Source organism: Leptinotarsa decemlineata, unplaced genomic scaffold (assembly GCF_025532065.1).
Source record: "Leptinotarsa decemlineata unplaced genomic scaffold, Ldec_3_MD MMD2_P_RNA_scaffold_14, whole genome shotgun sequence".
NCBI lineage: Eukaryota > Metazoa > Arthropoda > Insecta > Coleoptera > Chrysomelidae > Leptinotarsa > Leptinotarsa decemlineata.
The window spans coordinates 5,138,331-5,153,772 of NW_027412528.1; the positions used below are offsets into that span (position 1 = coordinate 5,138,331).

A 15,442-nucleotide genomic window follows, 5' to 3' on the forward strand; every position below is an offset into this window, starting at 1 on the left:
GTTACCGTAAGGATTCCTTTAAGAAAAAGTATTCACCCACAGAACGTTCCTTGAAGTAATTGTGGTGTATGAATGGTCCAATTTATAATTTATATTGTGACAACTTTTCAGAAGTAAAAAGAAAGATAAAGTAGAGAGTAAAGGTATGATGAATGACAGCCATAATGACAGCCATGAATGTGTTTTTCTATTTCCAATCAGGAAACAGTTACTTTTCACTACGTCTTTGATATACGATATATATCGATATATAGGTATATAGGTATATTGAAACTGAAATTTTATAAATACTTCAACACATATGCGTAAAATAATAGAATTATGAATAACCATCTGAAAAGTAGAAAACTCTCATTTCTTTTAGAATGTTCCAAAAGATGAGAAAATTATTTTTTACTATATTCGATACGTACTGAGAATGTGTTTAATAAGTGATCCATTGTGATTGATCACATTCGTTCGAAAATTTGATTTGATTAATGGCTATGATTCTGATGAAGGCTTTTATCAATATTACGTCAACTCATGTTTTTAACAACAGACACGTATTTTTGTTAAAATCATGATTTCATAGACATTTTCTTTAGTTACCACGTCTTATTCCAGATTTGAATGTATACAATCCATTCATTTTTATAAAAACACACTGTATGAAAAATTGCTTTCAGATCATTAAAACAAAAATCTCTCAGTTTCGGCATACCTATTCATTTTCATCGAATCTCAAAACTAGTTTTTGCAAAATCTCATCATCTTGTAAGAGTAAAGTATATCTTTGAAAAATCTTAGCATGGTTCCAAGTTACTCTTTTCATTTATTTATCGAGGTTATCTTTAAAAAACATCATAATTGATATAAAATAATCTTCAATTAGGGTTCCCCAGGATTACAAGGAATGCCGGGAATAAGAGGACCTCAAGGCATACCAGGTTCTTCAGGAATTCCTGGAAAAGATGGAATACCAGGTCAAAATGGTGAGAAGGTAAGACATGTTAAAAAACACAGTAAAATATCAAATTATGCTTTGAGTTTTGAACCAAGGACCTTGAAGAGCCTCGTTTATCTTTGATGTACGTTTTTGTAGATCCTAAAGATAACGTCTTCTTTTTTACATACTCAGGTTTGTCCTTGAAGGATAGTTGGGTTCAGCAATGCTTTGTTTGTGACACTGTTTCCAATGAGAAAATGAAGTTCCAGTTATCCTAATATCAAATATTTCAAAGAAAAGACAGCAACTTCACGCAACTGCGTCAGTGTTGCAGTGAGACGTGGAAAAACAGCATATACACAATTTGCAGAAATCTTGCACATTGGGGTGTTGCTACAAAATCATTCTCGCAAACCAATAGCCTGCCAATTGAACTACGCAGACCTGAAGAAATCAGTTACTATTTTTTAAACGTGGCTGGATATTCACTAGTAAATAATAACACTCATTCTACAATAATAATAAATTGAACGCTCCTATGAACGTTCCCCTCACCGACATATGTGATGATGATATATTGACTGCTATCAAAGAAATAAAATCTAATGCTTTAGGTATTGACAATAGAAATATCAAGATGATTTCTATAGTGATACCACGCTGTATTGATGAAGTTAAACATATTTTCAACGAGTCCTTCAGACAGGGTATTTTTCCAGATGTTTGGAAGGTTGCTAATATAATTCCAATTCCGAAAAAGAATACACCTACCACGTTCAGTGACCTACGCCCTATCAGCATTCTGCCCTCATTCTCTAAAATATTCGAGAAAAATGTTTCCCGTCAAGTAAGAGCTTTTCTTGAAGAAAATCGAATAGTCCCGTACGAGCAGTTTGGATTCCGCAAAAAACACGGAACACAGACTGCCCTCATGAAAGTAATCGACGATCTTGCGTCACGATCAAAAGTCACCATTTTAGTACCGCTTGATCAAAGTAAAGCTTTCGATTTCGTTAATATCGATTTACTCATCAGCAAGCTCAAGTTCATAGAATTCGATGACATTTCTCTTGAATGAATGACCAGCTATCTTACAGGCCGATCACAGAGGGTCAAACTGGATGATTACCCATAAGCATCCCTAAAAAAAATAATCTCAGGGGTACCGCAGGGAAGTATTGACTGGGTAGACAGTGCTAAAAATCTTGGCGTAACCATAGATAGCTCTTTGTCTTTCCATGAACATGTGACAAACATTTTCAAAGTATCATTTTTCAAACTCAAATCGGTATACAAATTCAAGTATCAGTTATCAGAAGAAATGAAACTCAGGTTAGTTAAAACTCTTATTTACCCCCATATCGAGTATTGTTGTTCGGCGCATTACAATTTTTTGCTGCAATATAACAAGCAATCCGTATGCTGCATACCATATGGTGATCATGTCACACCATTTTTGTTAAAAATGAAGGAGCTGAATGTGAGGTACAGAGTCCAATATATGATGCAGGGCATTCTGACATACATATGGTCAATTTGAGAATTAACTCATTCAACATACCTAGGCACCGTACTTTCAAATTTCAAGGATGTTCTTCCTATGTAGCCCCTTCTTATCTGAATGAAATTTTACCCCCTTTAAATCATCAATTTAAGAAAGAAATAAAATCACAGATGCTTACTGCTCAGTGCTAATTTGAAAAATTTTAAATTCATGTATGGTTGTGCAATGAAATTGTTGAATTGATCAAAATAATTGTTAAGAATATTAATAATTATTAGCAACTATATGATCTATTATTATTTTTTCTATTCTCTATCATTATTATGATAGTAAATAAGTATTTTTATAATTATTTTCTTACACTCACTGTATAAATTTTGAGAGGGGTGGAAGATAGCCTTTGTCTAACCTTTTTCCTTTTATGTATAAATTTTTTTTCATGCATAATAAACGATATTATTATTATTATCAGTTACTCTAATTCTGAAGAATTTGAAAGCTGCGAATGGAAAATTATTCTTTTATCACAGCTTTCTCAAAATGTTTTATCGAACAATATTTCCATTTTCGAAAAAGAAAGTTAAGAGTATGTGGAGGTCATTCAAAATTCATTGAAAGAAAAAATGTATGAACGGTCACTCACTGTTGAAATCAGAACTACTGAATGATTTCAGTAGAATCATTCAGTAGTTCTGATTTCAACAGTGATCAAGTTATTGGAATGTAGCATAATAAAAATGATATTTTTTATTGTCATTAGATCCAAGAGGATATTCACATGGTCCAGTATACATGTTTTATATCAATAAATAGATCCAAACACAATAGACAGTGAGATATTCCTCAATTGAATAAAAAGAATTATCCAGTAAAAACTGTCAAATAATATAGATCTATGTGGAGGTATTCTCAAATTGTTTGAAGAGCGCGTTGTCAGTATACTTATAGACGGGCTAAAACGAAGAAGCCTAACGACAAGTGACATGACTTCCTTTTTTGTTGATGAATTTAAATCAATTGAAAGGCCAAAATACTCCTTTAGTCACTGGCATGAAATACTTGTGAACTGGTGTCATAAAAAACTGTATTTCTAATATATATAAAGGAAAATTTGTACTGCATTTATGTACGTACGTATTAAAACTGCTTCTTTCTTTTGGAATTCCCCATTTTTTTAAGGGTGATGCTGGTGCCCCTGGAGCTAAAGGAGAAAGAGGAACCGACGGCATACCAGGTCTTCCAGGAACAGAAGGGCCGATAGGACCTAGGGGACCACCTGGAGAAACCATTACAGCTAAGGGGGAAGTTATACAGGGTCCAGTGGGACCTCCTGAACCGAGAGGACCACAGGTAATCACTATGAATGTCATTTGTCATTGCAGATCAAAATCATCTTATTCTATTCGTATTCAATGGTGAACTCAAAGTTTACATTTCCAGGTTATTGTAAATCGATAAAATAATAGAACTTGAATAGTTCTAAAAAATACATATTTTTTTTACTGTGAAATAGCTATTTTGATATGAGTGTTGAAAGTAAAATTTTATTTCGTGAGTGAATAAAATGAAAGTTTTTTGTACAACTGCTGGTATTCAATGTCTGGCATAATGAAGAACAATAGTGAGGAATTGTGGGTTCCTGACGATATTGAAGAGGCTGCAAGAAGAGTTTCAATTGGATTGTAACCAAAAAAATCTCTCCTTTTCAACATTTATATTAACGATATATCTAGTTGTTTCTCCTACTGCGATTTTTTAAAGTATGCTGACGACTTGAAAGTATTCCATACGGTGACGACATGTTCCAACAATTCACTCCTTATTCAGAACGACATCAATAATCTTGTGAAATTCTACGAGAATTACTCTTTATACCTCAATCTTGAAAAATGCCACTCTATTACATTCACAAGAAACAAAAATATTTACCACCACTAATATCACATAAACCCATTTGGTATAAACACTTTTGGTTAAATGCCCTCTACCATTCCTGAGTTTCTGAACCTTCCGAAACCAAAGGAATATACAGGTCACTGTTACAGAAGGTTTTCTACTTCTTTGCTAGCAGAATCAGTAGCAGATATAACGGATATTAAGAAGCACGGAGGGTGGAAGTCGACAACAGAAGCTGAGGGTTACATCAATCAATATTTTTCTTATATGAAGGCTATTGCTGAAAGAATAATCTCCACTGCTAGCTCCAGCGTTACAGCATCGTCCTCTTTACTTAAAGAATTAAATGTTGATGCCTATGAAATTGTCAACTCAGATAGTTCAAATATATTACAAGGCTCTTCAACATCGCGAGGTATTAATATTAGCAGTTGTTCTAATTATTTATACATATTAATGTTCATAAATAATAATAATAATAATGTAATTAATGTATATAATACATTTCTAACAGAATTTAATTGTATCTATATCTATTGTTCATAATGAAACTTCCTTGAAAATTGAATAATTATGTTTTGTTTATTGCTATTTGGTCGAAAAAAGTCGTGTTAAAAATATTTTCATATGCTACTTTGTAAACATCATCTTTTGATACTCTTGACAATCGTTAAAAATATCACTCCTAATGACAGCCGTACAAAAAATTCATTTTACTATTTCATTTATTATTTTCAATAATGTTAAATAAAAATTCAATGGACCTCTGCAAACTAATTGTGAATAATAAATGTTGTTGTGATGATATCGTAGAAATGAAATTTCCAGAGCCTGTTGAGTACTGGCTCCTGTTTTTCCTTCACTGGTTACCAAAATATTATTGCATAAACATTGATAGAATACATATGATGAAATGGGTCTATACTTGATGGAAACCAAAACGTGTTTCGGTATTCAATAGCTTTATCCACACTATTGAGTTAGTATGAAAACGCTTGTGTAGTGTGTGTACAAGGTCATATATTTATTTATTGATCAATTTCTATTTTGTTCCTTCAGAATGGGGAATGTTCCTCCTGACGAAAATCAAGTAGTTTTCATGTGAAACATCAATTTAATAGTTTTCGAAGTAAATTTGAAAAACTCATGAATTAAACTCAACTTTATTTTGTTCAAACTTGCATTTGCTGTAATCACCCAAATTGAGGAACATTCTCCTAGTCCCCTCCAGATATAATACACTTATGCCAGCTTTTTTTTTCAATCTCTGAGCATTTCTGATATGCACTTTTTCGTATGTTGCTGATTTTGTTTATATCTCCTCTCTCTCTCTCTCCTTGATCTCAAACTACTGATCGAAGCTCGATGTAACACACGCTGTATTTCACATCTGAATCAACTCACTGCTCTGTGGGCTGACTGAATGGAACGCATGATGTGGGGAATTATTGTTTCACCTATATTGTTTGGTCATTGATGATTGATAGACTTCAAACTTCTGGTGGAAGCTCGATATAACACACGCTGTATTTCACATCAGAATCAACTCACTGTTTTTTGCTCAAGTTATCTAGATTGGTTATTGATTGTTGGTTGACCATGAACTTTTAATGAAAGCTCGATATGGCACTAACTGTTGTTTCTATTCAAATAGATGAGAAGCAACGTTTCAGGATGAATCGCTTTATACTGATTGGCTAATAATGATTGATTGATCTCAAACTTTCAGTGAAATTTCAATGTTAAACACTATATTTCACATCTGTCTTCTAATTAAAGCTCGATGTAATGACCACTGTATAATTTTCATAGGGTTTGCCCGGAGTAGAAGGTGTGAGAGGCCCCACAGGACTCCCAGGGGATAGAGGCTATCCTGGTCGTGATGAAACAGATGGACGTCCTGGACCGACAGGTTTGAAAGGAGAAAGGGGTGAACCTGGTTTGAGAGGAGAAAGGGGATACACGGGAGTACCTGTAAGTTTTTCAACTGAATTATTGATGCCAATACTCTGTGATACATTTGGTATTATGGGCATTTGGAAATCAGTACATTAGTTTAGTATTTAGTGATATTATTTGAACTGCTCATTGAGTAACGAGCAGAGATGTGTTACCATCTGTAACAGGGTATTTTAACTGGGTGGCAACCCCAAGGAAAATTGATCAGGCTTAACTAGGGAAGTGAATAGAAAAAAAGGCGAATGTAGATCATACAGTATAATTAAAGAAAAACTGCAATTCCAATGCAAATCTGTGCCTGTTCATCTGTTTTTTTTTAACAATTCACCGTGACGAGGTTCTATTTCAGAAACATCAACAAGCAAATCATTTTCTGAATGTTGTCTATTTTTTTTTCCATTCCAATTTTCATAACAAAAATTTGTTAATTTTCTCCAATAAAAAGTGACTCGCGATACTAACATTTTGAAGGTCTCCTTGTCTTCTCTTCCCTACAGTATACTCCAAAAATTGGAGATGAAAATCAACTTTAGTCATGCCGTCAAATTGTAATTTAATATTTTTTTTTGTAATTCGCGGGTTGATCAGCCACTTCTTTTATTATATCAAAAAATGCAGTTTATAACTATATACTAATATATGCAAGCTTATCAGCTCCAGAATCCAATTCTCGGCAAGAATCAAATCATGAAAGAAACATAAGATTTTGCTATGTGAGGATATTCTTACAGTAAGAATGTTTTTCCCTTGGCAAATTAATTGAAATTCAGCAAAAGAAATCACTAAGAAATTTGGCCAATAATATATTGATTCAGTATCTTGTGAACACATCAACAACTCAGCTTTCAGATGAAGAACTCTTGTCAATATTTGTCCCATAAATGATTCCGAATTGTCAGACTAAAAGGCTATACCTTCAAAAATGTTAACAATAATGATTACCCATTCAAGCGCCTTATTGAAATCAGAGTGTAAAACTTTGGTTGTCAAAGATTGTCAGTGAATAAAAATAGTGTAAAAAAACTAAAAAACGCGCTTTCAAAGAACATCGAACTGAAAAGTTAAAAATAATTTTCTTTGAAATAAGCTTGAAACAAAAAATACAAGTATTATTGTGAAAAAAGCGTGGGCGATGGATATGCAAAAAATATGGTACAAAGCGCCCAAACTTTTTTCACAATAATACTGACTTGTATTTTTCTATCGTTTTTGTTTCAAGCTTATTAAAAAAAAACTTTTCAGTTCGATGTTCTTTAAAAGTGTGTTTTTTAGTTTTTCAAACCATATTTATGAAATATTTAAGTAACTGAATTTTTAGGTGTACATTTTACGATAACGTTTTCATTGAAATCCATATTCTGGTTTGCTTTCAAATAATCAAATTAGATTTTAAAATGTATCTTTCGTTTCGTTCAAAATTTTTTCCTGTACTAAATTACGGGTAAATGACAATATTTAAATATCTAAATATTTCATCTGCAGTACAAAATTTCGCTAACATTTCGCTGGCACTAATAATTCTCAAAATCCATTTTTATTTTCATTTCATTTTGAACAACCCATCAAGGAGGTCACTTACATCGCCATCTGCTCGCGAATAGATCAAGCAATAATTTCGATAGTTAAGTACAGCGCCATCTGCCCGTCAATAGATCAAGAAATATCAAGGAGGTTACGAACAGCGCCATCTGCCCGCGAATAGAGCAAGCAATAATGTATATAATTCTGTCAATACAGATCCCAAGCTTGAGCTAATATGAAGCGTGTATTCCTAAGACACTTGGCAATGATAATAGTAATATCAATAATGCTGATAATGATGAAAATAACAGTGATAATGATAAGGGTGTTTTATTACTATCTACGGTATTGACGAGACGCCGGTATTGCCCTACGCTCCGGAGGTTATTGAGTTCCAATTATCTAAGAACAATTCGTTCAGGCCAGTCGCAACTTCCTACACAGTAGGTTAATGGACTGACACCTATCAGAAAACAACTACTCCCCAGGCTAATACCACGAAAGGCGTTGGATTATATCCGACAGGTGTCAGTGCAGGATTCTTCACAGAAGTTATTCCTGCATATGCTGTTGGAGATACAACTGCCGCAATATATTTTCAATCATCGGAACACACTTGCAGACCGGTTTCGGGCTGTTTGGCCACTCGTCAGTGCAAGGTAGTGTATATCATCAACATGAAGTCGATGATTTTCGATAATTGAAAATCGAATTCCGTCAGAGTATCATTCCTCGAACTAAGCTGAAGCATACAACAAACAACAGGGTTATCGTCGCCTCATCTGCTTGTGAACGAGGTCACCAACTGCATATTTGAAATTTGTCCAATTCCTCGTATAAGGAAAGAAAGTATGCCCACTGACTATATGTGAAAGTTATTGAGTTCATTGTGGTGAATGACAAGTACCGAATTTAGTGAAACGATTCATCTTCCACCCTCGGGCTGATGTAGTTCTTCTCGACCATCAGAACAAGATGGTATTAGTTGTGGAGTTTTTAGCACCCGGTGAGATGAATATCGTCCGAAAAAAGAAGGAGAAACGAATGAAATATTGAGATTCTCTCTTCGAACTCCGTAGATTCTACCCTGACCACTTAGTTAAGATTGTTGTTTTGGTTATTGGAGTCCTTGGTGGAATGATGCTCTGTCTACTTACGAATATCAAGATCTTGCAGCACGAAAGCAAAAATCTTGGCAGGGCAATGATCACTTACTCTGCGGTGTGGGAAGTGATCAATGGTTGATCATGCTGACGTGCTTCCCTGACTGTGTCGGAGCTCCAGAGGTAGGGCCCGATCAGCTCACCCTTCGGTAAAAATGATAATGATTATATATTTTTCCCTATCTTTGTATATATTTTGAATGAAAATATATCACTTTAGTGCAATCATTGGTATGTATGTATATGTTCGAATAGATTTTTGTGGACAGCAATTCGATATAATGAGCTCTGGGTGGACCCCTGGACCTATAAAGTGTCTAGATGTTCAACGTTTTTGTTTTTGTAGAACTGAAAAGTATGGCTACACTGAGGTCCTAATTTTCCTACTCGATATCGAATACTGAAAACTATTTCCATTCACGCTGTTTATGATCAGTAAGATACGACTTGATACAGACAACGAATACACATGTTTTCAGAAATGATATAAAATCAAGAAAGTTTAATACAGTGAAGCTGCTGGAAAATATTTCCATGAAAAGGAAGAGACAAGTAGATGAGTACTCCTATTTAGATCATTCACAATTTGAAACAGCTGTCTACCGGTGGCTTTCAAATTGAAATTACGAAACTCAAAAATATCTTAAATAAATATAGTTTAAAAAACTACGGAGAAGCTTTCGAACAACATCGAACTAAAAAGTTAAAAATAATTTTTTTGAGCTTGTTTGATTTTTTTTTAACTTTTCAGTTCGATGTTCTTCAAAAGCGTGTTTTTAGTCTTTTTAAACTATATTTATTCTATCTAAACTTTGGGATCAATCAGCCGTATATTGTTTAAAAAATGACCATTGATATTTTCCGATTCCGGAGAGGGAGCCTTAAAATCAGCTACCAAGCCCAAGTCAGCAGGCGCGCAAAAGAGGGTTACAAATAAGGCAGCAGGCGCGCGTGTAAGTAAAAAAAATACTTTTTTCAAAAGAAATACATGTAAAGTGACTTCGAATTATATCGAGAAGGTTACATACAGTGCCATCTGCCCGCGAATAGATCAATCAATAATGTCGATATATCAAGGAAGTTAGGTACAGCGCCATCTGCCCGCGAATAGATCAAGCAATAATGTCGATAATTCTGTCAAATACAGATCCCAAGCTTGGGATCCACAAACAAACAAACAGCTTCACATACATGTGAAGCTAATAATAGCGTGTTAATTAAAAAAAAGGTGGGGTTCTATATAAGACAAAGTGTAAAATATCCAGTTTCAGAAGAACAATGAGACATTCAACACCTAAAATAACTAATTGAATAACATACTCATCATCTAGAAGATGGCTACTTGAATAAATAAGTCAAGTAACCTGTAACAAAATAATATTTCAGTAGTCGGTATGGTGACTATTTTGAAGAATCTGTCAAATCATTTCATTTCTTCGCGTGTTATGTATTTGTTTTTCACGATAGACTTCCCTTTGACGTTTTGAAAAATTTTACCATTTCATATTTATCAAAAATACAATTTCTTCTTGATTAATTTTCAATTGATTTCACTTTATTTTAAAAACGTCGCCGATTTTATCTTCCAATCCATCAATAGAAAACAATTTTCAAAAAAATATCCATAAATTTCCAAATTTTCACTTCCACAATCTTCATACTCCACTCGTTCATCAGGGTCCTCCGGGTTCACCTGGAGTAACAACTGTATCAGACGGCAAAGTAATACCAGGACTTCCTGGTCCGCAGGGACCACCAGGAGAACATGGCATTCCCGGAATACCTGGAACAAAGGGAGACAAAGGTGATCAGGGTGAGAGAGGGGAACAAGGGCTCAAAGGAGAAACAGGTTAGTTCGTATCAACCCAATTCATAATAAACAATTAGAAAAACAATTATTAATTGAAATGTATTAATGTCTTTCCATTAAAATGTACCCAAGTTATCGTTAATGTTTTCCAGTAAACTATGTGAATCACCACTTCCACACAGGCACCGCTCTTAGAGCTTGAAAATTTTCCTGTACGGCTTGTGTTTTGTCCTAGAAAAAAAAACTAAATATCACGTTGTCTAGGTGTGGCTAGGCAAGGCTGGCTTTCATCGGGCGACTTGCACCCTTTTGACAAAAGCATTATCACTGGTCCTCATCACATCCCAAAGGGGTCACCTATTACATTAAGGTCATTTTGGCACTTCTTCGACCTTCTGATAATTGATAATTTAGGAAACACTAAGGTTCCTCAAAAAGCCACGACATTTCATTATTTTTCCCTTCATGGGTACACTAAGGTCATTTTGAGACTTATTCGACGACCACTTCTGGCTACTGACGATCTCTACAAGAACTAACAGGTGTGCTCAAGTACTTACGTCAATCCTTTGTTCTCGGGGGTACATTCGAAGCCTTTTTGGCACGTCTTTACGTACCGACGCCACCCCTACAGCTAAGGGTGGAAGAATTCGATAACCTGTATCCAGAACCATTGTTAGATAACTACTGTTTTGAAAAAAAAATGGACCGTAACCATATCAGCTGCATACGGTGACTGTTTAATACGGTTTGATGGGTTTTTGACCAGAAATTCTTTAAAATGGTAGCCTGTGAGATGTAGCGTCATTATGGGGCAAAATCCATGTTTTTTTTTTACATATCTAGTCTTCGTCGACGAATTTGCTCTCTCAAACATTGCATAACGCCCAGATGATATTCTTTATTCACTTTCTCACCTTCTGGTGAGAATTCCATCACCTTCATTTTTGATCGAGGTTTTGGCGCAGTTGGTAGGTACCATTCCAAAGCCTATTGACCGGTTTGTATCAAATTCGTGAATCCAGGTCTCATCACCAGTTGCAATGCGTTTTATGAATGTGGGGTTGGTATTGATCCGTTCTAGCATGTCTTCAGCAACCTTCACACGATTGAGCTTAGACAGAAAATTCGAGCCACTAGACGAGCAGCAACGTGTATTATGCCAAAAAAATCGTTTATAATTGTAAGAACTGGTTTGTGAAGTTTAGGAATTTCAGCGGCTATCCCTCTCATACCGATTCCACGATTTTCAGTCACCAATATACTTCAGCGACGTTAAGGTCAATTGAGGATGTTGACGACAGACCAGAGCAAGGCAAATCTTCCACCACTTCTTGACCACTTTCAAATGCACTGTACCACTAATACGCTCGTGTTTTTCATGAAGTTGATTCACTGTATGTCACATAAACATTTTCAGCGCTTCAGCACACGAATTTTGCAATGCAAAATTCATAGCAAATTCATTGTTCGATATTTTCATCTCCGCGTGAGTATAGACAACAGTTGTACCAAAATAATTATTACAAAAATTATTCGGACAATTCCTTCGCGCGGACTTTTCAAATGATCGGATCACGATACTTTCTTAACAGAATATAATATGAATGATTCAGACTAGTAAAAGCTGACTGACCTAGGGGAGTGATGGGGAATGTTCCTCAATTTAGGTTATTACAGCAAATGCAAGTTTCAACAGAATAAAGTTGAGTTTAATTCATAAGTTTTTCAAATTCACTTCGAAACGTATTCAAATTGATGTATCAAATGTTGGGTTTTAGTTTTTAAAGGGATTTGTTTCTAATTCACATATTGGCAACAGCGCCTACATCAACTTGAAATAATTTGTACATACCTAGATATTCTACTTTAAAAATGTAAAATTACCTTTATAAATCAAAAATCAAGGCAAAATATAAATTATAGTTCAATACCACCTCCACAAGCCACATAAACACCAGTTGTTTTGTTTATTTATATAGGTGCACAAAATGTCATATGTTACACAATGTTTCGGAACTCGGAACATAAGTAAACAGAACAGCACGCCTCTGAAATACGTCATCTTTGTTTGCCCCATACAGGTAACAGATTCATTGTCCTTTATTAGCTATAACCGATGTTGCCAAATGGTGAAATAGAAACGAATCCCTTCAAATGTTGAATGCATTATTTCATTCCCCTTTTTATTTTTATTTTCATTATTAAAATTATTTTTCAAAGAAAGAGGTCGAAATTATAAGTTCAAAATGCGTTGTTTTAGACCTCTTTTATGAAAACTACTTGATTTTCGTCAGGAGGAACATTCCTCATTACAATAATTGAATCCAAACAATTTTATTGAACTAATACAGTATAGAGCCTGATGATATCAATTTTTTTTCACCATAAAGAGATCGGTAATCAACTGAAAAGAAATACTATTGTTTTTCAGGCGACAGAGGATTACCAGGAAAACCTGGTTTGGACGGTAGTAGAGGACCTCCAGGAAAAGAAGGACCACCTGGTCTTGATGGTCTGAAGGGAGAAATTGGATTTATTGGTCCACCAGGAATTCAAGGACCACCGGGTTTGATTGGACAACCGGTAAGTGATTATTTTGTAAAAGAATGTCAGTGTATATTTCGAACAATTTGAAATTTATTTCAAATTGTTCGAAAATAGAATAGAAAATCAGAAATGTGTGTACCTTGTCATGTGAATTTCAAAAAATTTAGAAAATAATCTCCAACGAAACCTAAAGTTATCAAATAATCTTAACACACCTCAAAAACCTCATTGATATAGATTAGGTCAGGTCAGAAGTGAGTAGGTTTATTAGATCGTCCATCGCAACCCGCAAGGGTTTATTATGGCTTACACCTATTCATACTCAACCAAATAAACCCAGCTTCTTCACAAAGCCTATCTTTCAGCTGAGTGATCTTTCAGAGTATTATGGCCCTGCCAAACTCTGAAACCCTGATTCGGTCCGCAGCGGAGCACGCACGAAGTATATGCTCTCCAAAGTGAGGCGACACACGCTGTCTTCCGACAGTCCGAGTCTCTGTATATGATGATTCAGACGACACTGACCTGTGAGAGTCATGTTAGACATCGTAATTCATCTCTACTGTAGTCCAACAACTGTTTAGTTTCAAACTTCGAAGGGTGAATAAACGCCTGGGAGTGACCCAATCCTGGAAGATTTTGTCAGAGGTTCTTAAATCTTCTTGCCATTTAGGTGTTCATTGTTCGCTTGGCAAAACCTAAAGCGATGCCAATGACAGGTTCCGCTTGAAAGATAGTCGCATAGGTCCCTAGGCAGGTTGATATCTGTCCTGGGTCTGCAACTGAAAATACCTGCACCAGAGTCTGGAAGTGATTTCGATCTATCTATGAACTAACAACTATCTGCTCTTAATAATTCCTCCTCCCAGAGGATCCAGCTCTTCTTGGGAAGTGTACTGTATACAGTGTAGTGTATACAGTGTACTGTTGACAGTTGGAGGCATAATGTCAGAGGTCATTCCCAGAATTCTGTGACTTCCAGTATCAACCAGCAGTCTAGTGTACTCTGCGTTAGATTGAAGATTGATTTGTGCAATTGACGATGTGCACAAGTCTGTATGCAGTCCATCTAGCCTCTCTCTCCATAAAAATGTGAAGAGGAAGTAGATCTAGAAGAATCCCCATGGCGGCTGACGGTGTGAAATAAATGAATTTTTAATTTTATACTTTGGTATTTGTTATACGTTAAACTAGATTCATTAAAAAAAGATAGATCAGTGAGGTCAGGACGCACCAGAACTTGATTGTTTATGACATAGTTGTGTAATGTCAAATTCGTTTTCAGTGAGTAGGACATTACATTACATTTGGATATGTTGAGAGATGATTATTCTTCCAACACCAAGTAGCAACACGATTTTAATTCAGGGCGAGACGTTCGCAATCATTAGAACTTGTTATATTGTGATAGAGTTTCAAGTCATCTGCATATAAAAGGAAATTGACATCAATCTCAGCTCCGATATCATTAATGAACATATTGAACAGTAGAGGTCCTAGGTTTGATCCTTGTGGTACATCAGATGTGGCCACATATTCGACAGACTTGAGGCCATTGTAAAAATACGATTTGAAGAGGATAATTTAGTCATTGGATAACCCAAAAGTCGAAAGCTTGTTGAGAAGGATACTATGCTCAAGTCTGTCGAACGCTTTAGATAAATCAGTGTAGATGACATCAGTCTGAGACTGACAATCAATTCCCTCCGAAATATAATGAGTGATTATTACAGGATTGGTGATGATTGAACTTCCATTCATGAAACCGTGTTGATTGGGGCTAATAATGTTGCATTACAGTAGATTGTCTTCTCAAAAAACATCTCAAACACTTTACAAAAGTTGCATATGAAACTGGTCTGAAATTTTTATCTCACTTTTATCTTCTTTTTTGAAAATAGGGCACACTTTCGACATTGTTCATATTGATGATACAGTTGATGTTTTCAGGGATATATGATTAGATTTGCTGATGATCAAAACTCATTGAGGTTATGGATAATCTCGCTCTCAGTTTTCTGAATGAATTTTTTATAAGCTTTTCCAATGGCTCCTTTGATTTCTACCCAAAGACGTTTCAATTCGTGGAAAGCGTAAATGTCGCCGTTTCT

General features: G+C 35.2%; 2 protein-coding genes across 2 annotated transcripts in view; one reads left to right on the forward strand and one right to left on the reverse strand.

Annotated features, from left to right (window-relative positions):
• LOC111515406 (uncharacterized) overlaps nt 1-15,442 on the forward strand; it is a 160,159-nt gene that overhangs the window by 40,843 nt on the left and 103,874 nt on the right. Inside the window, exons 5-9 of the mRNA XM_074177075.1 lie at nt 875-982; nt 3,612-3,782; nt 6,141-6,302; nt 10,649-10,820; nt 13,216-13,367. Coding sequence (XP_074033176.1) covers nt 875-982; nt 3,612-3,782; nt 6,141-6,302; nt 10,649-10,820; nt 13,216-13,367 — 765 coding nt within the window. The remainder of the gene's footprint in view (nt 1-874; nt 983-3,611; nt 3,783-6,140; nt 6,303-10,648; nt 10,821-13,215; nt 13,368-15,442) is intronic.
• Nucleotides 1-15,442, reverse strand: part of LOC111515407 (G2/mitotic-specific cyclin-B2-like) — a 138,794-nt gene that overhangs the window by 29,525 nt on the left and 93,827 nt on the right. The gene's annotated exons all lie outside the window — the stretch shown is intronic.